At 35.5% G+C, this 21099-nt stretch overlaps 4 protein-coding genes across 7 annotated transcripts; 3 read left to right on the top strand and 1 right to left on the bottom strand.

Moving 5' to 3' along the window:
* Window positions 1-116: 116 nt before the first annotated feature.
* LOC132032994 (uncharacterized protein At5g43822) lies at window positions 117-4778 on the top strand. 4 transcript variants are annotated; one of them, XM_059422826.1, is made up of 7 exons: window positions 117-133; window positions 765-913; window positions 1216-1334; window positions 2308-2487; window positions 3051-3107; window positions 3651-3718; window positions 4350-4778. In XM_059422826.1, exons 2-7 carry the CDS (start codon window positions 782-784, stop codon window positions 4391-4393), a joined length of 600 nt encoding a protein of 199 aa, XP_059278809.1. In that variant the 5' UTR covers window positions 117-133; window positions 765-781; the 3' UTR covers window positions 4394-4778. The 4 variants fall into 4 exon arrangements, with proteins under 4 accessions (XP_059278809.1, XP_059278808.1, XP_059278811.1 ...); XM_059422825.1 differs by lacking the exon at window positions 117-133 and adding an exon at window positions 637-698; XM_059422828.1 differs by lacking the exon at window positions 117-133 and having other exon boundaries at window positions 705-913; window positions 3668-3718.
* Window positions 4779-6612: 1834 nt separating this feature from the next.
* LOC132032991 (uncharacterized) lies at window positions 6613-9322 on the top strand. Its single transcript, XM_059422822.1, has 4 exons — window positions 6613-6720; window positions 7396-7534; window positions 8181-8314; window positions 8396-9322. The coding sequence occupies exons 2-4, from the start codon at window positions 7448-7450 to the stop codon at window positions 9060-9062; spliced, it is 888 nt and encodes a 295-aa protein (XP_059278805.1). The 5' UTR covers window positions 6613-6720; window positions 7396-7447; the 3' UTR covers window positions 9063-9322.
* A 1400-nt stretch (window positions 9323-10722) lies between these two features.
* LOC132032990 (U-box domain-containing protein 44-like) lies at window positions 10723-16676 on the top strand. The gene is made up of 4 exons (XM_059422821.1): window positions 10723-11011; window positions 11748-12316; window positions 12428-12737; window positions 14733-16676. The coding sequence occupies exons 2-4, from the start codon at window positions 11762-11764 to the stop codon at window positions 16307-16309; spliced, it is 2442 nt and encodes an 813-aa protein (XP_059278804.1). The 5' UTR covers window positions 10723-11011; window positions 11748-11761; the 3' UTR covers window positions 16310-16676.
* Window positions 16677-17485: 809 nt separating this feature from the next.
* LOC132032989 (F-box/kelch-repeat protein At5g42350-like) lies at window positions 17486-20491 on the bottom strand. Its single transcript, XM_059422820.1, has 2 exons — window positions 20132-20491; window positions 17486-19363 (listed from the first exon to the last, which is right to left on the bottom strand). Exons 1-2 carry the CDS (start codon window positions 20141-20143, stop codon window positions 17627-17629), a joined length of 1749 nt encoding a protein of 582 aa, XP_059278803.1. The 5' UTR covers window positions 20144-20491; the 3' UTR covers window positions 17486-17626.
* Window positions 20492-21099: the final 608 nt, after the last annotated feature.

The following is a 21099-nucleotide window of genomic DNA, read 5'->3' as shown; positions in this document are numbered from 1 at the left end:
CTAAAATAGCCTTTAAGCTACACGTCCGATATAGCACAACAAATAGGCTTGTAGCTTTGTAATTTGCCTTTTAATATTTATCAACGTTGCCGGCAACGTGGCGAGAGAATGAACATAGCACAACAAATACAAGGTTTTGTCACGTTAAACTAATTTAACATTGGGTAGGTAGTAGGGTAAAGAGTGAAGGAATTTTTATTTTTTTTTCCAAAATGTACAATTTTGGCCGGAAAATTACACAATGAGCGTTTAAAAAGAATTGCAAAATGTAGTATGTGAAATCCCATTTACAGGTCTTCGAGGTTAATTGAGGCGATGGACAGATGACGTTAGCTTAAATTGTGGGCAAATTTTTGTTTTGATACCTCAATTAATTCTTGTATACCTATTAAACACTATAATATTAAAAAAAAATATGTCTATTGAATACCCACATACAATCTTCCCAAGAAAAGGAAGATTGGCTCCAACTTGAATTTTAACATGTCAGCAAAAAAGTGTTATTTTTTAGGTGACAAAAAGAAAATAACCTCAACTAAAATTCCGGACAAAATTTAAGGGGCCTATATGTACAGCCAAAAAAATGTCGTGGGTTTCACTTATGCTTTATACAAAGTTCCGGGTAAGAATATATATATATATATATCTTCAGCCGAATTAGCACTTAATTCTCCCGCGGCTGGAATAATATCTCAGTGGTATGTTTCTCTCTATATTTGTCTCAGTGAATGATTTTTTTTAATGGTTTGATTAATTATTGATAGGTTTCGGTTAATTAAAGATGGAGAATATAGTTAAAAAGTATCAGCAGAGATTCAGGAAAGTGAAGGAAGAGATGGAGAATTGGGATGAGCTACAATTTAGATTGATTTCTCAGTTCACTAATGCTTCTTCCATCATTCAAAGGTTACAGGTACTTAATTTCCTGTGCCTTATAACTGTACTGGGTTTTTGATGTAGCTGATAAAATAATACATTTTTTATTTTTTGGGATTTTTACAAAAATTATACAACCCAACATAATATATTACACTTGCATAGCCATATTTTCAGTTTACATTCGCATAACCAACTTTTTTTTTTCTTTATACAATGTTTCCTTGTGTAAAGGTGTGTAATAGTGTATAAGGGGTGTTTTAAGGATAATCTGGGCTAAACCGGGCAAATATTCTTTCCCAGTTGGCATAGAGCGTAATTTTACATTTTTTTATGCAGATTCTTCAGGATACCAAGAATTATGGTGCTTTGAGATCTGTTGAAGGCATTCAAGAAGCAGTGTTGCTTAAGCAAATGAATTCTCTACATACTATCTTGCTTTCAATGAATGAAACTATGTAGGTCTTTCTATTCTGTGGTTCTTGGTTATGTCAATCCAAACTAATCCTTTTTCCATTTGGGCGCATTCTAATACCAAAAGAAAAAAGGTCTGTTTTTGTTAACTAGGGGTTATCTAGAAACAGTGATTTGCAAGTCTCTAACTAGATTAAAATAACTCCTGGCAAACACACTCTTATGTCAGTTTTGAATCTGTTATTTGTTTTTTCAATATTTGTTCTTCCTTCTTTTTTCTTGTACGCAATTTATTACGACAACAACATACACAGTGAGATCCCACTAGTGGGGGTCTGGGGAGGGTGGTGTATTCACATACCTTATCCCTACCTTGTATGAGGTAGCTGTTTCTGATAGACTCTCGGCTCAGGATATTGTACGTAATTGATTATGCTAGCAAAAGTAGCATCATCTTCCTTCTTCCTTCTTTATGACTTTCTTAAAACTGTGGGATGAACTTTTTTTTATTATTATTGGTATTATTTATGGTAGGCGTTTGGCCATAGATTCTAAATATTTTTCACTTTATTTGGAATTTATGAAGTTGGAGTTGTAAGATGAGGTTGTGTTTGGTTATACTTTTTGCAAAGGAGAGAATAGAGCACTTTAGTTGGAATTTATGAAGTTGGAGTTAAAGATGGAGTTGTGTTTGGTTATACTTTTTGCAAATGAGAGAATGGAGCACTTTATTTGGAGTTTATAAAGATGGAGTTGGAAAACAAGCACTTTTCCAATTTCGGAATCCAACTCCAAGTTGGATTTCGAAATTTTATAACCAAGCACTTTGAATAAAGTGAAAATTTATTCTGGAAAATAGAGAATATTTTTCATGGCCAAACGACTGCTTACATGTTATAGAGCAGTAGGTGAGTTGCTTCTGCTGGTTTCTGTGCATTTACTTCATTGAGCTAGAAGTTGATTTATCCACTAAGAGGGTTATTTTTTCCCCCTATTTATGTTTGGTTCAAAATATAGGGAAAAGTTTCATTCAGTTGTGTTGTCCCTTGAGAAGATGGTTCGTGACGGTAGACAGCTCATAAAAGGGGGATCTGTTCAGATTAGTGTGAAACAGCTGCAGCAACGTGTTGGGATAAAACCAAGCATTGCTGATTGCTTGGATGGGCTAAAACTTCTAAAAGAGATGCACCAATCAGAGTATGTATGCATAACGAAGAATATATATATTCTTCCTATTTCTCTTTTCCTGCCTTGTTTGTCTTAAATGAGAAAGTTTGTTGTCTTGTAATACTAGTAGATTCCACTATTGAGCCATTTTAGCCGCGAATATGTTGTTTCCAAGTAATTTTTGTGCTCTTTTTACTTGTGTCTCCTTCCTATCATTGCTTTTTCTTTATTATAGCTGTACTTTGATCTTTCTTCCTAAGAATTAGATAATCAAATAATTATCCAAAAAATGAAAAAGAGAAATGCTAGATAATTATATTATCCGCCATCAGCTACTCAGTATCCCAAGTTCAGTTCCTGCATCAGGAGCTTTTTCTCTTTACTATGAAAATGACTTAGCTGTGCTATTTGCTATGGTAGGTTAACCCGAACAAATTATTTGTTTGAAATCAAGTTACATCTTTCTACCCCCTCACCTCCAATGAATTTGATATAATTATGCTTTGCTATAGGAACTATTTTAATCCATGCATTATTTGTGATATGAGCATAAACCATTTTACATTACTAATTCCCTCAGTACATTTTTTCAGGTACCGTCTGAAATTATCGGTCATATCAGCAATTTCAGCAGTTGCCTTAAAACCCAGGTATGATGTGACACAGTTTTTTGCCACTTATTTCCTCTCTTGATCCCACTGGTAGAGCTAGGGGGATAGGGGGTCAATGTTTAATTGTCCTCTGTCTTCTTTTGGCTTGACTCTCCATTACTGAGCAAAAAATCAAGCTCATATTGTTTGGTTCCCCAAGAAAACGTTCAAATAATCCTAACTGATTAAAAAGAAGACACGAACTCGTATCTGGTGACGTCATTTATTGTTTCAAGTGTAATTATTAAATAGGCCTCACATTAAGGAAACAACTCTCAAAGTTAATAATGTAGCATAGAAAAAGTCGTTTCATTAGGCTTTCATTTTATGTCACTATTTTTTGTATGAATACGTCCCGGAAAAGGAACAAAATAGTCAATGAATTGCAGAATTACTTAAAAAAAAAAAAAAAAAAAGGAAATGTTAGTTTTTTCCAGAAAGAGTATAGGGATATTCAGGGACTTCATCCAAGTTTTGTCATTAGATTCCGTTTCTCTCTCTTTCTAAAAATTTATGCACATATTGAAGCTGACTTTCTTGCAGTGCAACTGATGATTTAGGTGCGCTTCAGCAACTGTTGGTTGATCAGCCTAACATCCTCAAAGAGGAAGGTGCGTATATCAGTGTAGTAAAGGAATTCAGGTGACTTGCTGATCAATATGCCATATGATATGAGTTTGAATCTGTGAAAATCCCATCATGGACGAAATTATCCATCTTTATTCATCCAATAAAAATAATAATAAAAGTGGTGTCAGTATGAATCCAACAGTCTATCAGACAGTTCATCAGTAACATATATAAGGCTGCAATTATTCTTTCCTGTGAAATGAACATCTTGTTGCCAGATCAAGCTATTATAGCATGGCAGTTTTAACTTTGCACGTTTATGAAGAGAAGAATTGTAAATGTATTTGGTTTTGTCAATAGTTGGGTGTAGTGATTACAACTTTTCTTTCTTTGAGAAAGAAAATAAAAAGTTTGTGTTAGTACATATTGTGTCAGACATTTCGGATAACTTAAAATTAGAAGGCAAACATTCTTTTGGTCTGGCCTGAAATATAGATATGGAGGTTGACTTGCTAATGGATGGAGAGTTTGTTCTGGAAGTAAAAAAAGTTATATATTGCCTCTTACGCCTGCTCTCTTTCCTTTGCTGATTAGGTATTAAGGCAGCGTTAAGATTTTAACGCATTGTTTTAAGCGTGCACCATTGACATTCTAATTGCTTCTCTTGTGCAGTACAAGTCATTTTTGATATCGTATTTGCTGAAGAGATGGCTTGATGTCTTCTATCCATGACAGTTTGGTCGATGAAGTGATTTTGGAACTGGTGAAATTTAAGCCTTTTGTTCTGAACAAAGAGAAAATAATTGTCCACATTGTTTGTACTTGGATAAAGCAGAGAATCATTTAACTCTAGTTGGAAGGTGTTGGAACTTAGAAATGGAAGAGAATCAGAGATTCTTCATATGATATATATCATTGTAAACTCTAGGTGTTTTGTATATTAAGTTCATTTATTTATATGTTTGTATAAACACCTTTTATGTTCCATTGGTCCTTAGTTGGTAGCATAGTTGTGATTGAAGAAAGAATACAGATCCTTCTCCTATGAAATGTACATGCTAATTGATGTTTTTCGAGAGAATGTCTTTTGGAGTAGTCTTTTGTGATTGTGTTAAGTTTCTCCAAATACAATTGAGGAAAACACCAAATCAAGGCGCGAATGGCTCACACTTCAATGTTATCAGAAAAGAATTGATGTTTCCCATTAAAAACTAAGTACTAACAATATATATATATATATATATATATATATATATAGGAGCAAGACAAAGCAAATCGAAAAGGCACATTTACATAAATCATGTCAAAAGAAAAAGAAAAAAAAAAAAGAATCTCTGTAGTACTCAACAGGTTTATTATGCCCCCAAAGTGGAATCTGTATAGTCCGCAGTGGGGGGAGTCAGGAATTTGGCAAAAGTATTCAAATTTTCGGCCAAGAATTTGGCGAAGGTTGTTCAAATTTTTTTCTCAGTTATGTTAAGGGTGTGCAAAATTAAATATACACTCATAATAGCTAACATGTAACTAGGGGTGTACATGGATCGGGTTGCTTCGGATTTTTTAAATACCAAATCAAATCAATTGCGTCGGGTTTTTAAATTTATACATCAAACCAAACCAATAAAATTCAGATTTTTTAACCTCGGGTTTTCTCAGGTTATTCGGATTTTTTTTGACGAAAAAGTCTTCATATAAAACGTATAACTTTTACTTCAAATATTTCTTTAGTCCTAGTAAGATACAACTATATAATTAAGAATTAAGGTGTTTCTTAATAAAATAATACAAAATGTGAGATGAGTGACGACATTGTATTAAAATATTCAACAAAAAATATAATAAAATCGGTTAAAATAAATATTGCTAATTAATAAGCCATAAAGAAAATGACCATAATCTAAAAGTACTAAGTCATGCTAAAATAAGTATTGGCTAATAAGTATTAATTACATGACAAAGAAAAATGTATTTTCATTCTCTAAACCAATTATGCAAAACTAAAGAATAGATATCCAACATCATTGTCATTCCTAGTGGTAGAATTGAATTTTTTTTGTTAGCATTGGTGTTGAGTTGGTTTCGGTTTGGACTTTATTTGAGTTACTAACATCCGTGGGATATAAAACTTATTGACATTCAAAATTCTAAGTTCAAGATCGAAATATAATATGATAAAGGATAAAAAACTACGAAAAAATTTAAGAAATATTTATAAATTACATTACAAATAAATATTTTTACGTATAAAATATTTTAAAAAATGAATACATGTAGTGTCGGGTTGGTTTGGTTCGGTTTGACTTGACTTTTTTTAGCTAAAACCAAACCAAACCAATTATGGTCGGGTTTTTTTTTTTTTTTTAACGCTGAAAGCCAATGCTTAGTCGGGTTTTTTTCTCGGTTTGATTCGGTTTATCTGTTTACTTTGTACACCCCTACATGTAACCTCTGTAGACCACATAGTTTTCCGGCGAAGGGTGTCCACCGGATCGCCCTTCACCTAAGTTGGCTCCGCCCATGATAATCCGCTCAATCGTTTTTATGACTTGAACTACAAAAGTTTCTTCATTGTCATGTAAAATTGGAAATTTAAAGTTAAATTGTGACTTAATATAAAAATACCGACTAAAAAGGAAAGAAAGTGACATAATTTGTGAGTGAGAGAGTAGAATATAAGGACGATTAATGTAAGGAAGTCGAATCAAAACTGGAGGAATGTATGTTTAAAAGTGAAACAAACACCGAATTTATAGGTGGACTGGACTAGTAACGGGCCTGCGGGTCTGACAAGGGCGTTAGTAAGAGAATGTAGTCCAGTCCACCCACCCCCAACGGTCGAATTTAGGCTGATCCAAAATGCTTCGCTGTTTGCACACTTTCACACACACATACACAAAGAGATAGAGAAACAGTAGATGGGGAAACGTAAGAACAAAATTTATTCGGAAAAAGAAGTGAATTTGGAAGATGAAGAACCCAGGTTCTTCTCTTGCTACTTGCTTACCTCTATTTGCCCCAGGTTCAAAGGCCACACTTATATTGGGTCAGTTTCCTCTCCTTTCTTTCTTTTTATTACAATTTCTAATTTTTTTTAAAAAAGATGATAATCAATCAACTACTCTCTCATAAATATCCAAGTTTTAAATGGTGTTCTCTGCACTGCTTGCTAAGTTGCTCGGACTCGGGTGCGGATCTAGAGGTCCGATCTAAAATTCGTTCAGGGGGCATGAATCCAATTACGGATGTGGGTCGGCTAAAAATAATTTAAATTTCTAAAATTAGAGTTATAAATATATGTTTAAATTATGAGACAAACTTACCACACGAAGAAAATATTGATCATGAGGACCCACAAGGAGATAAAAGGAAAAAGACTGACATAGAAATTTCTATAGAGTATTCCATTTTTTTTTTTTCAATCTCACTTTTGTTTTGATCACAAAAATCATTGTAGTCTGTCCCATATTTGTCCGTCGATTTTGGTTAGAGTATCCAAAATCGGTTGACCTGATCCACTACAGATTCCACACCCACGTCGTGTCGACAAGGGTGTGGCAGCCAAAGTGAAGAGTCCGAGCAACTTAGATTTCTAAGAATTTGAAGTCTTAAATTCAAGTAATAAATAAATTTATTTTCCTCTCAAATTGAATGGGTTGTTATCCATGATTGTGATCAAAATTAAACTGAAGAAATAATAATCGTTTTGGTTTGCCTTCAGATTTACAGTGAACCCTCAGCGTAGAATTAGACAGCACAATGGAGAGGTGAGGATGGGTGCTTATAGGACCAAGAAGAAGCGTCCTTGGGAGATGATTTTATGCATATATGGCTTCCCTACTAATGTATCCGCCCTCCAGGTACCTCTTGTAATACATCTTTGGATTTAGTTTTCATAATGGTCGCCGTGTTATAGGTTTATGTTGTTTAAAAAAAAAAAAAAATCATCTACTGTGTACAGTTTTGAAATAAACTTAAAGCAAAGATTATTCCAGTAAATCATATTTTTCAACCAAAGCTAAATCCAAACATTCCGTTTAAACCAATTCTCCGAATCCAAATTCAAGCATCCACATTGTTCTCGAAAGAAAACTGAAACTGTATCCAAACGCCATAAACCGTTTTTGTAACCATGAATTTTGTTGGGTTACCTTTCGTCACTGACACTGAATAGACTCAGAGTCGCTGACAATCTCTTACTGCAAAATTCTAACTGTTTGTTGTTGCCTTGTGAAATAAATAAGTGTTTTTTTTTTTTAATTTCAAGTGAACCAATTGAGAAATAGCCTAAATTCTTGGCATTTGTGAATTTTTGATGTTAAATTCAAGGCTCCTTTTTTGAAACTTCACAATTACGCATTTTCTCTTTGTTCGTGCCAGTTGGAGATTTCAAGTTGCGTTTGCTAATCTGAAACTTGAATTTGCTTCAAGGATAGACTATTTCAAGCTGTTTGGAGATATCAAACAATATCAAATTTAATCGTTCTTTTTTATTGAATGTTGCAGTTTGAGTGGGCGTGGCAGCATCCAGTAGAATCCCGTGCAGTTAGGCAGGCAGCAGCATCATTTAAAACTCTTGGAGGAGTTGCTAATAAGATTAAATTGGCATATACAATGCTTACTCTCCCTGAGTGGAGAAGGTATGTTATTTGTTTTGCCTGAGGTGGACCGACAAGTCTTATTGGATTTTGTTCTCATTAAGTTTTGTCTTCTTTGTTCAGCCTAAATCTCACAGTAAATTTCTTCTCCACAAAATACAAGATGCATTCAGCTGGTTGCCCCAGCCTCCCAGAGCACATGAGAGTCCAAGTTTGTGCACTGGATGAACTTCCCTGTTATACAGGAATTGACAGGGATGAGTATACAACCAACGAATGGGACAATAGTGAAGAATATGAGGGGAGCAGTGAAAAATTAACAGACGGAAGATCAACGGATTCTAACAGTTCTTTTAGTAATCAAGACAGGACCGAAGAAAATGTCGATGAACATATTGATTGGAGAGAAGAACTTGACGAACATGCTGAAGAAAATAGCACTCCCGGTAGAGAGGATCCTGAGCATTCATATATTATCATTGACTCCCCCGTGAGAACATCATCTTCAATTCAAAGTAGTTCCTTTGATATAGCAGACAACAAAGACAGATACGAATTGGATGATGAATTTGATGGGAAGCTGGGCAAGCAGGCGAACAGGCTGTTTTCAACAAAAACAGATGCCTGTCATGATCCATTGCCAACCAAGAATGCTGGTTTTTCTAGTGAAGTTGAGGTTATTGATCTTTTTACTCCTCCATGCTACAAAGTTGCTGACAGCAAGAAAAGAAGACTTTCTACTACTTGTCCTGAAATAATAGACCTGACAGACTCACCTATTTATGTCTAATGTACAAGCATAAGGATGCAATGCTAGGGGAACATGTGACTGAGAATCTTTAAACCGGTGGACTGAAGTTGATCCGGAAGTTAATGATCGAGAGGGGTGTGCGCAAAACACCTGGATGCAGTTCAATCGAGGTTGAAAATATTGTATATGAATTCGTAGATGGAGATACTTCACATCCTCAAATTACTGTATTCCTGAATAAGATTACGAAGGAACTATAGGCTCATGAATATGAACCAGATACAACTTCCATACTGGAAGATGTTGGAACTTGGAAATGGAAGAGATATCATTGTAAATTTTAGGTGTTTTGTATATTCATTTCAATTATTGACATGTTTGTATAAACAGCTTTATGTTTTATTGGTCCTTAGTTGGTCGCATGGTTGTGATTAAACATCTTAATCCAATAATACAATTACTATTCTCTTCTTTAAGACATACAGAAAATTCCAATGACCCAACTTCTGATTGTTGAGATTGAAGAAAGAATACAGATGCTTCTCCTATGAAATATACTTGTCTGATTGATATTTCCCTAACCTATACGTTGACCTCCATTCCATATTTTGGGTTGCGCAAGTACTGGGGACTTTCAAAGACCCAAGTCAAATTCAAAGGACCACACACACACACACATTTAGACATTAAACGCGTTTAAATTACAAGCAATCACAGTTGGTTATTTGTATTTTCACCGTCTCTGTCAATACATTTAAGCAATATCGTCAAAAGAAATAAGAGGAAAATACTCTTTTAATTTATTTTATTTTTATTTACTTTGTGCTATTTGATAATTAGGTTGTCATTATCAAATGTTGCTAAAAATTGACACCATAGACTGAAGAAGAAGTTAATGAAAGGACAAAGAAAAAAGACAAATACAAAAAGTGCATGTATCTTGAAAAAACGAAAAGCATTCACACTTGTAGGAAAATGATAGGAGAAAACAGTGAGGCACAAAGAAGGAAAAATATCTACACTTTACCAACACCAAAAACGTCTCAATTTGATCAAATTAGATTGGGTCGATTGACTACATTTATACTTTAAGCGGATTGTTATAATATATACTTCCTCGACCACTTTTTAAGAAGATCTTAAATAGATTATTTTGTTTGATTTGTACACATTTTTTGCTTCACTAGTTCAAGATAAAATTAGAAAATCTCGATAATTAGTTGTCTGAATATTACATATTTTTTCTCTAACATACAAGGACTCATGGAGTATATTGGAGCTAATGTAATTCTGTAAGTACACTAAGACAATAAAATGTTAATCCTAATTAATTTGTATATCTTACATAGATCTTTTGCTTCATTATCCGCGGTGTATGTAATATGTATATATACAGATGAAATTTACAAAATCAATATGTGTGAGAATAGTATCACAATTTTTGCTTTACACAATTAATTAAATTATTTGTCCATCAAATCTAAACATGTGACACTACAACAACAACAACATAATCAGTGTAATCCCATAAGTGGGTTTTGGAAACTCGTGACACTAAAATAGACAAAAACTTAAACTTAAATTTAGTGAATATTGTTCCAGATTTTATTTCTTTTACAAAACAATGAAAATAACAGAAGTTTTAAATGTTACCCCAATAAGACTTAAAAGATTGTGTGTTCCTCGTTAGTCAACTAAGTTTTTATTTGAGTCAACTCAACAATTATAAGTATTTAAATATCACCCAACTTACATACTAGAAAATCATAATTTGTAATTTTCCACTTGTTTGTATTCATCAAAACCTCTTCATGCCAGCTCTTTTTTCCTCTTCTTCTCCACCAACATGGTCCCGTTCAAACCCTAATTCAAGATTCATGGAAGAATCATAATTTTGCTCAATTTGATACTTGGGTTTTGTTGCAGAGTTAATTTTATAAATACCCTTTAGTTTTTATAGCTGAGTAACAGTGTCTTTTTTCATAAAGGTATGAACTTTTTCAGCTGACTTGTATAAAATTCAATTCAATTCTTGTTTTATTACAACCCCAAGTTAAAGTTTTTGTTTTTCCTCTTTTTTTGCTAGTTGAAATTGGGGTTTACGAATGGTGTTGGTTTATATTGACTTCTCTTAAGTCATTGAACTTGATCAAGTGAATTGTTAATTTTACTGTTTATAATTTGTAATTTTGATCTTAGATCAAAGAACTACTAGTTGTATGTCATTTCTCTTTTGGGATCTTCTGTTATGTTCTTGTTGTTTAATTTTGATCACATTTTCAAAGATGGAATATTTTAGATGCAGAAAGCATGATTTTGGTGTGTATTAAAGCAGAGTAATGACAACAAGTGAATAGAAGAGAAATGTCGACGGCTTGATAAAGAATCTAAGCTTAGCTAAAAGAATTCTTTAAGTGGACCTTAGTATTGTGTATTATTGTGTAGCATCCCATGAAGTCTCTTTCTGTATTGGATAATCTTTTCTTCCCAATTTTTCTTTTTATGTTGTTTTGCGTTTGACCCTAGAATATGAGTCTAGTAAAATGGATAACGGAGACTATTGCTTCACAAGTTAAATTTTGCTTTTTCCATCACATCACGGCAACTTAAGCATTTCATATTAATGGGATAAGACTCTTGCTCAATAGATCGGATTATGCATAGTGTGTCATTTGTTTGAGATTCTTGTATCGGGATTTGAAGTTATGTTTCATACTTTGACAGGTACAAAGCTTATAATGGCTGAAAGTTGGGATGGGAATCATGATCCTGGTAGCCCGTCCGAGGAGAGTTACCATCTCGAGAGACTGCACATAGAACCAATATATGATGCATTCATATGCCCTTTGACCAAACAAGTAATGCAGGATCCTGTTACTCTCGAAAATGGCATGACTTTTGAGAGGGAAGCTATTGAGAAATGGTTCAAGGAATGTAGGGATAGTGGAAGAAAGCCTGTGTGCCCTTTAACGCATAGAGATCTGAAAAGCACGGAGCTGAATCCAAGTATAGCTTTACGAAATACCATTGAAGAATGGAACGCAAGGAATGAAGCTGCACAAATTGATATGGCTCACAGATCATTATCTTTGGGTAATGGGGAGGGTGATATTATGCAGGCTTTAAAGTTTGTTCAGCACCTTTGCCAAAAAAGTCGCGCCAACAAACATGTTATCCGAAATGCGGAGCTCATACCCATGATTGTAGACATGTTAAAAGCCAGCAGTCGCAGAGTTCGATGTAAAGCTCTAGAAACGCTTCTAGTTGTGGTAGAGGACGACGATGATAATAAGGTTGTAGAACTTTGGTAAAATAGTATTTACGTTGTTACCAAAGTCGGTTTATCATGTTGATTCTTCCTATTGTTTATGTTTTCCCTTATTAATTTATTTTCCTTCTTGCAGGATATAATGGCTGAGGGAGACAATGTACGCACAATAGTGAAGTTCTTATCACATGAACAATCCAAAGAAAGAGAGGCAGCCATTTCTTTGCTGTATGAGCTATCCAAATCTGATCCTTTATGCGAAAAAATTGGTTCAGTTAATGGGGCCATTCTGATTCTGGCTGGAATGGCTAGCAGCAAATCTGAGAATCTTGTGACTGTTGAGAAGGCTGAGAAAACTCTGGAGAATCTGGAGAAGTGTGAGATTAATGTAAAACAAATGGCAGCAAATGGTCGGCTGCGACCCCTATTAAATCTACTACTTGAAGGTACTTTACTTGATGTCTGAGTCTCCATCACTTGTGCCTCTTTGTGTTACTCTAAATGTTTATTTTATTTGTTCCAATTAATGGCTTCAGAGGAGGACAGCTTGTCTGTTGTTTGTTTGTTTCCTCTCTCTCTCTCTCTCTCTCTCTCTCTCTCTTTCTCTTTCTCTTGCTGTTGTCTTTTGTTGTTGAAACAACAAACTCAAATTAATTTAGCGTCAATTAATGTGGAGAGCAAGTTGGTATACGTTGGATAATTAAGAAAAAACTCAAATAAGCTTCTTTTTTCTTAGGCAGCATATTTTACTTATTCTTATGATTCTAGTAGGTATTGTACATCATATGCTATGAGGGGCTTTATGACGTGGGAGCGTGTAGGAAGTTCTTTACTTCAAAGCATGTCTAAGCCGTATTTAATGATAGGAAAAAGTTTACCCTAGAATTTCTAGAGAGAAACATGAAGAGCCAAAAGACAAAATATCATTAAGAATAATGGTTGAATGTATTACGAAGCTGAACTACAACAATGAACAGTGAACTATTAAAGTGACTTTGTGGAGTGCTTCATGAAAGTTTTCATCTTTATTTCTGCATCAAGTTCGGACTCCGTCAATCAATAAGATGTCCATGCAATCTACATCCTTTCTTCCTTTTCCTTTGCCCTGCCAATTGAAGTTTTTCATGTGCAGCTTTTTAATTGCATTGAGTCCCCTCGTCGTAATTCACTTCCTTTTTAGCATCCTTTTCCTTTGCCCTGGCTTTGAAGTTTCTTCACGTGCAGCTCTCTTAATTTGCATCCTTTCCCCCTTCTTGTCGTAATTGACTTCCTTATCTAGCATATAAGTTGATTATAAATTATCGTGTGCTGCAAATGCATAGTTTACCTCCAAAATTGTGTGATGTTCACGGCATGACGGCAAACAATTGCTTGATGTTCCATTAATATTTTCTAAATGAAATCAGATCTGAGTTTCTGTTCTGTAGTAGATGAACTCTTGACTTTCAAAACCCTAGTAGTTAAACAGTCAGGTTACTGGGATGCAGCTGAAGACTGTTGTTAAGCCCTCCCCCATCCTACTAGGCCCATTGGTGAAAATTCAATGCTATTTGGAACTCTTCTGAAACACATGGTGGTTATTGATTTTCTCATTATCATTCTGTAGAGCGTTAGAAACCATCATAGACTAGTGGAGATCCCAAATCTTGGAACAATCCTCCCATTTTTCATCATCAGATGTTGGTAATAACTTTTCTGGAATACTTGCCTTGTCTGGAATTTCATAGCAACTATCTTGACTATCATGTAAAATTTTCTCTTCCTCCATGAACTAATCAAATATTTCGATATTCAGTAAAGTTTCCTTTGATTTCATCCATCTCTTTCTCCAACAGTGTTGACTGTATCGGGCTCTCGGCCATACTTCTCTTTTTTTATTTGACATGTTTTGGTGTGTGTCATATCTGACTATATAGTCTTGATTATACAAATAGTACAAGTTTGCCACATTCTGCTCACTCCCTAGCTAATGGGGTAGGTTAGTATGATTCCTTTTATGCACAGGATCTTTCCTTAGCATAGTTACTGAGGAATGATCTGGTAAGAGATCTAGTAGTGACGGCTTATCCCTTTAATTTCTAATTTCTATGAAACTAGCAGGGACTTCCACATGCGAGCACACGCTCATAGACATATATATGTGTCTGTCAACTTTTGTTTAGTGGTTTTGTTTTTGCCGCCGGGGGGGGGGGGGGGGGGGTGTTGGAGGCCCGGATGGGGGTTTTTGGCGCACTCCTTCTGATGATGTCTTTTCAGTTAACCAAAAAGTCACATCTGTGCAGAAACTCATCACCCATGGACATTTGGCAGCAATTTCCTGGAGTGACAGTACTTGATCTGTTGTTCTCCTTACACTTGTTATATCTTTCTAACCAAAATGATTTGCTTTATGTCATTCGACATCTTCCAAGTTAATTTTATTGTTCCATCAATTGTTCCAGGATCATCAGAGACCAAACTCTCCATGGCTGTTTTCCTTGGTGAGCTGGTTCTTAATAATGATGTGAAAGTGTTAGTTGCTAGAACTGTTGGTTCATCACTGATCAACATCATGAAACATGGTAATATGTCATCAAGGGAGGCTGCTCTAAAATCCCTAAATCAAATCTCGTCTTACGAGTCTAGTGCCAAGATCCTCATAGAGGCAGGTATACTTCCCCCTCTTGTCAAAGATCTTTTCTTTGTTGGGGCCAACCAACTGCCCATGAAACTGAAAGAGGTCTCTGCAACAATTCTTGCAAATATCGTCAACACAGGTTATGATTTTGATTCAGTTCCAGTTGGATCTGAACATCAGACGCTTGTCTCAGAGGACATAGTTCACAATTTTCTTCATCTTATTAGCAACACGGGTCCTGCAATAGAATGCAAGCTTCTCCAGGTTCTTTTTGGACTCACTAGTTCTCCCGCAACTGTTTTTAACGTTGTTTCCGCCATTAAAAGCTCAGCTGCTACTATTAGCTTGGTTCAGTTTATTGAGGCTCCACAGAAAGATCTTCGAGTAGCTTCAATAAAGCTTCTGCGGAACCTCTCTCCACATATGGGTCAAGAACTTGCTCGTTGCTTACGTGGTACATCAGGTCAGCTTGGTAGTCTAATTAAAGTCATATCAGAGAATACCAGTATAACTGAGGAGCAAGCTGCAGCAGTTGGACTTTTAGCTGATCTCCCTGAAAGGGATAGGGGACTTACAAGGCAGATGCTAGATGAAGGTGTCTTCCAGCTGGCACTCTCCAGGATAGTCAGTATCCGACAAGGAGAGACAAGAGGGAGTCGCTTTGTTACGCCATATCTAGAAGGGCTCGTGAAGGTTCTCTCGAGGATCACATTTGTTTTGACCGATGAACCCGATGCTATTTCACTTTTTCGTGAACAAAATGTTGCTGCACTCTTCATCGAACTTCTGCAGACCAATGGGCTCGATAATGTGCAGATGGTTTCTGCCATGGCTTTGGAGAACTTATCTCAAGAATCCAAAAACTTGACCAAATTGCCCGAGCTACCAACGCCAGGTTTTTGCGTCTCGATCTTCCCTTGTTTGAGCAAACCGCATGTTATAACCGGATTATGTAAGGTCCATCGGGGAACGTGCTCTCTGAGAGACACTTTCTGTCTCTTGGAAGGACAAGCCGTGGACAAGTTAGTGGCACTTCTTGACCACACAAATGAAAAGGTTGTCGAGGCATCACTTGCAGCTGTATGCACTTTGTTAGATGATGGAGTTGATATTGAACAAGGTGTACAGGTATTGTGTGAGGCTGAAGGAATCAAACCTATACTTGAAGTGTTACTTGAGAAGCGGACCGAGACTCTGCGCAGAAGGGCAGTTTGGGCAGTTGAAAGATTACTCCGTACTGAGGATATCGCCTATGAAATTTCTGGTGATCCAAACGTGAGCACAGCTCTTGTAGATGCTTTTCAACATGGTGATTATAGGACTCGTCAGATTGCTGAGCGGGCACTGAAGCATGTTGACAGAATTCCAAACTTCTCCGGGATATTCCCTAACACGGGCTGATCTTCGTTGAGATGTTTAAGTCACCTTTGAGGAAATTGTGGTCATTTCCGCTACTGAGTTTCTTAGAAGAATCTCAGTGTTTGTTGTTGTATGGAGCAGGTAAATAGTATTTTTTTTCTTCTTCTTTATAGAGGGGTTTTTGAATTCTTTCTTCTTCCCCTAGGCCACTTTTCCAGTGTTCATTTTCATTCATGTCTATTCATTCTATTTTCTTCACAAGATTATTTCCTCTGTAGAAGTTGATGTAAGATTTATTGTTGTAAAATGTGTACTACGAGTTATTGCCGAACCCTAAAAATTGCTCTATGATCTGAGTCATTTTATTTGAAGTATCTATCGAATAAAAATCGTTAGTCGTTTCAAGCTACTTGATTACCTTTCCATTTTTTCCTCATTTTTATGTGGAAGCAACCATTGAAATGGAAGAATTTTTAACAATATAATTCTTGTGTATGTGATTCCGAGCAAATGTACCCTCCGTTAAAAAAAATGGCCAATATGTACATCTACTGTTACATGAATGGCTCGGATATCCCCTTTCAAGTTTCAACTGACAAAGTGAAATAGTCGATATTAAGGCCCCGTTTGTCCATAGATATCAAAAAAAAAAAATTACTTTTTTTTGGAATTTTGGAGTTGGAGTTGTATTTGGCCATAGTTTTTGAAATTGTAGTTTTTGGTGAAATGTAATTGTAAAAAAGTGAAAAAAGTGAAATTTTTTTGAAAAACAGGTTTTTTGAGTTTTTAATATTCCGAAATACAACTTCAAGTTGTATTCGAATTTTCATGGTTAAAACGCCGATTCCGGAAAAAAGTGAAAAAAATTTCCGGAATAAAGTGAATAATTTTTATGGCCAAACGGGGGCTAAGTTTTTTATATTTTTTTATTTTCCCCCCGCCATAAAGTGCACATTTTTGGGGAAAATCAAAGTTAAGGTGTTCAACTATTCGTGTATTTCTCAAAACATATATATGGCTCATAAGGCAATCCTCATTGTGATAACGAGCTTACTAAAGGACACTAGGACCTAAAACATTACAATTATCTTTGAATGGTTCATCTCTTATGCTAGGCATAACATGAGAACCTTAAAAAACCAGAGTTATATTATTTCAATGCTCAAAAGACAAATTACAGAACAAATGAATGACCTGCATCAATAGAACAAATGGGAATAACAATGAAATAAACAAGAATATAGATTAAGTTAAACAACATCAAACGTCCAACAAATGGTAAAAACTGTCCATAACAAAAGAATATGAGAGGGGGAAAAATAACTGCACATATTGTGACTAGTTGGAGTTCTTGATCAGTTACAAATTCAGTGCCGCCATGGACTTCGTCAAGCAAGAAGCAGCATCCAATTCATGAGGGAGACGGTTTCTTGAGATATGGCTCCAGTTTATTCCAGCATCAGATACATCTCCAACAGTCAAGAAGTCTAGCACCTGCCCGAATATTTTGAACATTTCGACTCCAAATATAGAGTTTTTGTCAGCTATAAATGCAGCGTTCCAATCCATTGGGGCATCTGGATGTGTTGAAACTTCTTTCCAAGTGAGATAAACAAGATCAAGCTCCCAAAGCTTTCTTACTGCTTTGTTTCTCCTGCCAATCTGACCTTCCCCTTCACACCAGGAGACGGATAGCATGAATAGCCGACTATTACAGCATATAAGTTTAGGGTGGTATTCATGAACTCGGGTAGGGAATGGACTAGTTTGGATTCTAACCCAATAACCCTTCTCAACGTCGTACGCTGCTATCTTATCGGTTTCTGAATAAACATAAAACATTCCATTGCACACGACCCCTGAACAAGCTATTCCGAAATCCACAGGCAGCCTCTGGATCTCTGTCCATTTATTTGACATGGAATCATAAATTTCTCCAGAATCCAGAGGCTCGTCCCAGCACCCGAGACCTCCTACAGCAATCAAGAGAAAGCGTCTTTGATCTTTATTTGAATGTTCGCTTTTTTGTTTGATAAACTTATATGGTTTCACATTGGGCAAGAATGTAACCTCGTTTTCATCCAGAGAATGTCGAAATTGGCGTCTCACTGAAAGTCTATGAGGATCTTCATAAACATCAGAGACACCACCAACTCTCGGACGGTAAAATCTTCTGTCTCGAGTTTGTTGGTTCCTAATAATCAAACAATCTGAACTGATCTCATAAGTTCCTAAAATAGGGGATGATCTTGCATGCTTCATCGGTGCAGCTTTACGCCACGTTCTCATCAATGGACTAAAAATGAGCACGCTTTTATGTGTCTTGAATGAGCTCTTATCAACTTTCCCAAAGTTAGTAAGGCTAGAACAGCCTCCAACAACATAAACATCATCATGGATACCAGCAACAGAAAATAAAAACCTCCCTTTCAGAACTTCTGAATTAATTTTATGCCATTGGTTGAAGGAAACATCCAATGCATGTATTTCTGCAGAACAACAACCATCTTTTACAACCCCAAAAAGAAACAACCATGGATTTTGAAACGAACCTTCCTGCCTCATTCGCCAGAAACGAGGCATCATTGTCATGTTTCTCCATTTCTTGCACACTAACCTAGCATTCACGAGACTTATAAACGGAAGCCTCAATAAGCACATTTCAACAATATCATCTGGCAAGAACACATTCATGCTTTTGTTTGCTTCAAGCTCTTGAGATTTCCTATTAGTCCTCCTCCAGAATTTTTCCCTCATCCCATAAGAGAAGCAATCTACTGTGGTTTCTTCATTTCCACATATTGGGGCATACCCTTTGCCTTCCTCACTTGCATTTGACCTTCTTTTACCGCATGAATCTCCTAAGTCGTCACCAGTGTCAGCACCCACTTTGCAACCACCCCCTCTGCCATATAGCGTTAGACATCTCAAGGAGAAACCCCGGTCGTCATCCTCTTCTCCTCCTCCACTTCTATGGTTCTTCTTTTTCAGCTTTTGGCTCACACTTCTGACTAGCCTTTTCGACACGCTTAAAGACGCCAAGTCTTGTTGAAGAGATTCTTCTCCTGTTAATCTTTCTGATGTCATCTTATTATCCTACAATTGTATTTAAAAAAGGTAATATCTTACTGATACCTTTGCATTATATAATGATCATAATAATGTGGAATGTTTATCACACAAATTGACATGTTGGAGGAAATTCAAGTCCCATATGTTTCAAAAAGACACGAAGCCCCAATCCTCCCCCACTAAACCTTCCTTTTCTTTTATCTTGTTTGCTGACACCTAAACTTTTCTGAAGCAAACACAACAATATTACTCCTCAAATTCACATACACCTTAAGATAGAGGAGCACAAAAGCTCGGCAAATGGATAACATAGCAACTAGTAACAGACAAATGCAGTTCCCTCTTTCAAGAGTGATTGAAATATATGACACATTCTTTCACTAAAGCCACTAGGAATCTAAAGGATGACTTCCTACATATATTCCAAAGACACAAATTTTAGGTTAAAATGAACAGGATCCTTCAAATTTCGTTCCTTTTTTTTTTTTTCATTGAAAGCAAGCTTCATGCTATATTATTCCTAAATATCTTCCAGTATCCATTCCTTCACCTAGAAAATCAATTGAATCTCCAATAATTATAATCCATTCAACCACACACCCGGCTGAAAAAAAAAGGCCAAGCAGGAGCTAAAAAACAGATAAAGCAAATGCAAAAGCTTAGAGAACACAAACACAATAAGCTCAAGAACATTGAAAGATCAAAACTTTATGCCAAACAAATCTTGAAACAAGAAACATAGCCACATACCCATATAAAGCATGTAAAATTCAAGGGAAAAAAGAAGCAAACCTCTTTAATCATGTCATTTGAGCTCCATACACCATGGATCCACAATCAAGATTCATTTTTTTCTCAAACTATTTCAAGAATTTGATAAATTAAGAAGAAAAAACAGAACCCCAAATGAGATCTTGTAATCATAGCAATAAAGAAAGCATCTTTGAGCTCAGTGAAGCAAGAATCAATCATTTATGTGAAAAAAACTAGAAAGAATGTTAAAAGGAAACCCCACAATACATCTTAATCAAAATAGGTAAGAACCTAATTTTCATTCCAATTAGAAGAAGTAGTGTACTTTCCTTTTTTCTTTTTTAATTTGATATAGTATTATAATGGAGTTGGTTGGAAATGAATTTAGTAAAGCCAACAAGAGGAGCCAGATCATACTTTTTTCATAAAACAGCAAATATAAAAAGCGACCCCTCACTTTTTCCACATTCACTGCCCCATCTGCCTTTTGTTTTTTCTTTATTGTTTTTAATTATTAGTTTATGTGATATTTTTAGAAATTATACAAAAGAATACAATTTTTGGACTGTAGCACACACCTTAAATTTTTTATTAAAAATATTAATCAAAGGGTAATTTTTCAATCTTACTCTTTTGCTTCTTCTCAAACTTTTCTTAAAACTAGAGATAGTCAATGTTGGAATTTGATTATAGTTGAAAATTTTATTAAAGAAAAGGGTAATTTGAAAAGAAAAAAATTAATGCATCTTTGGGTTTAAAAAATTCATTCATTTTGGATTATAAAAAAAGTGTCAGAAATTCATTTATATTGGAAATGGAGGGACTATGAGTTTTAGTTATTCTCGTTTTAATAGGATTAAAAAAATATTTTAGAACATTGATCAAAGTTCACATAGTTTGAATTTTGAAAAGTAGAAAGTGCCACATAAATTGAACGGACGGAATACTTGAATAATTTTACCCTTTTCCATTTTTTTATTATTCATTAATCCTTTTTTAATATTAAT

Source organism: Lycium ferocissimum, chromosome 10 (genome assembly GCF_029784015.1).
Source record: "Lycium ferocissimum isolate CSIRO_LF1 chromosome 10, AGI_CSIRO_Lferr_CH_V1, whole genome shotgun sequence".
Classification (NCBI taxonomy): Eukaryota; Viridiplantae; Streptophyta; class Magnoliopsida; order Solanales; family Solanaceae; genus Lycium; species Lycium ferocissimum.
The sequence above is the reverse complement of the archived record's forward strand: the minus strand, read 5'-3'. Positions and strand labels throughout refer to the sequence as shown.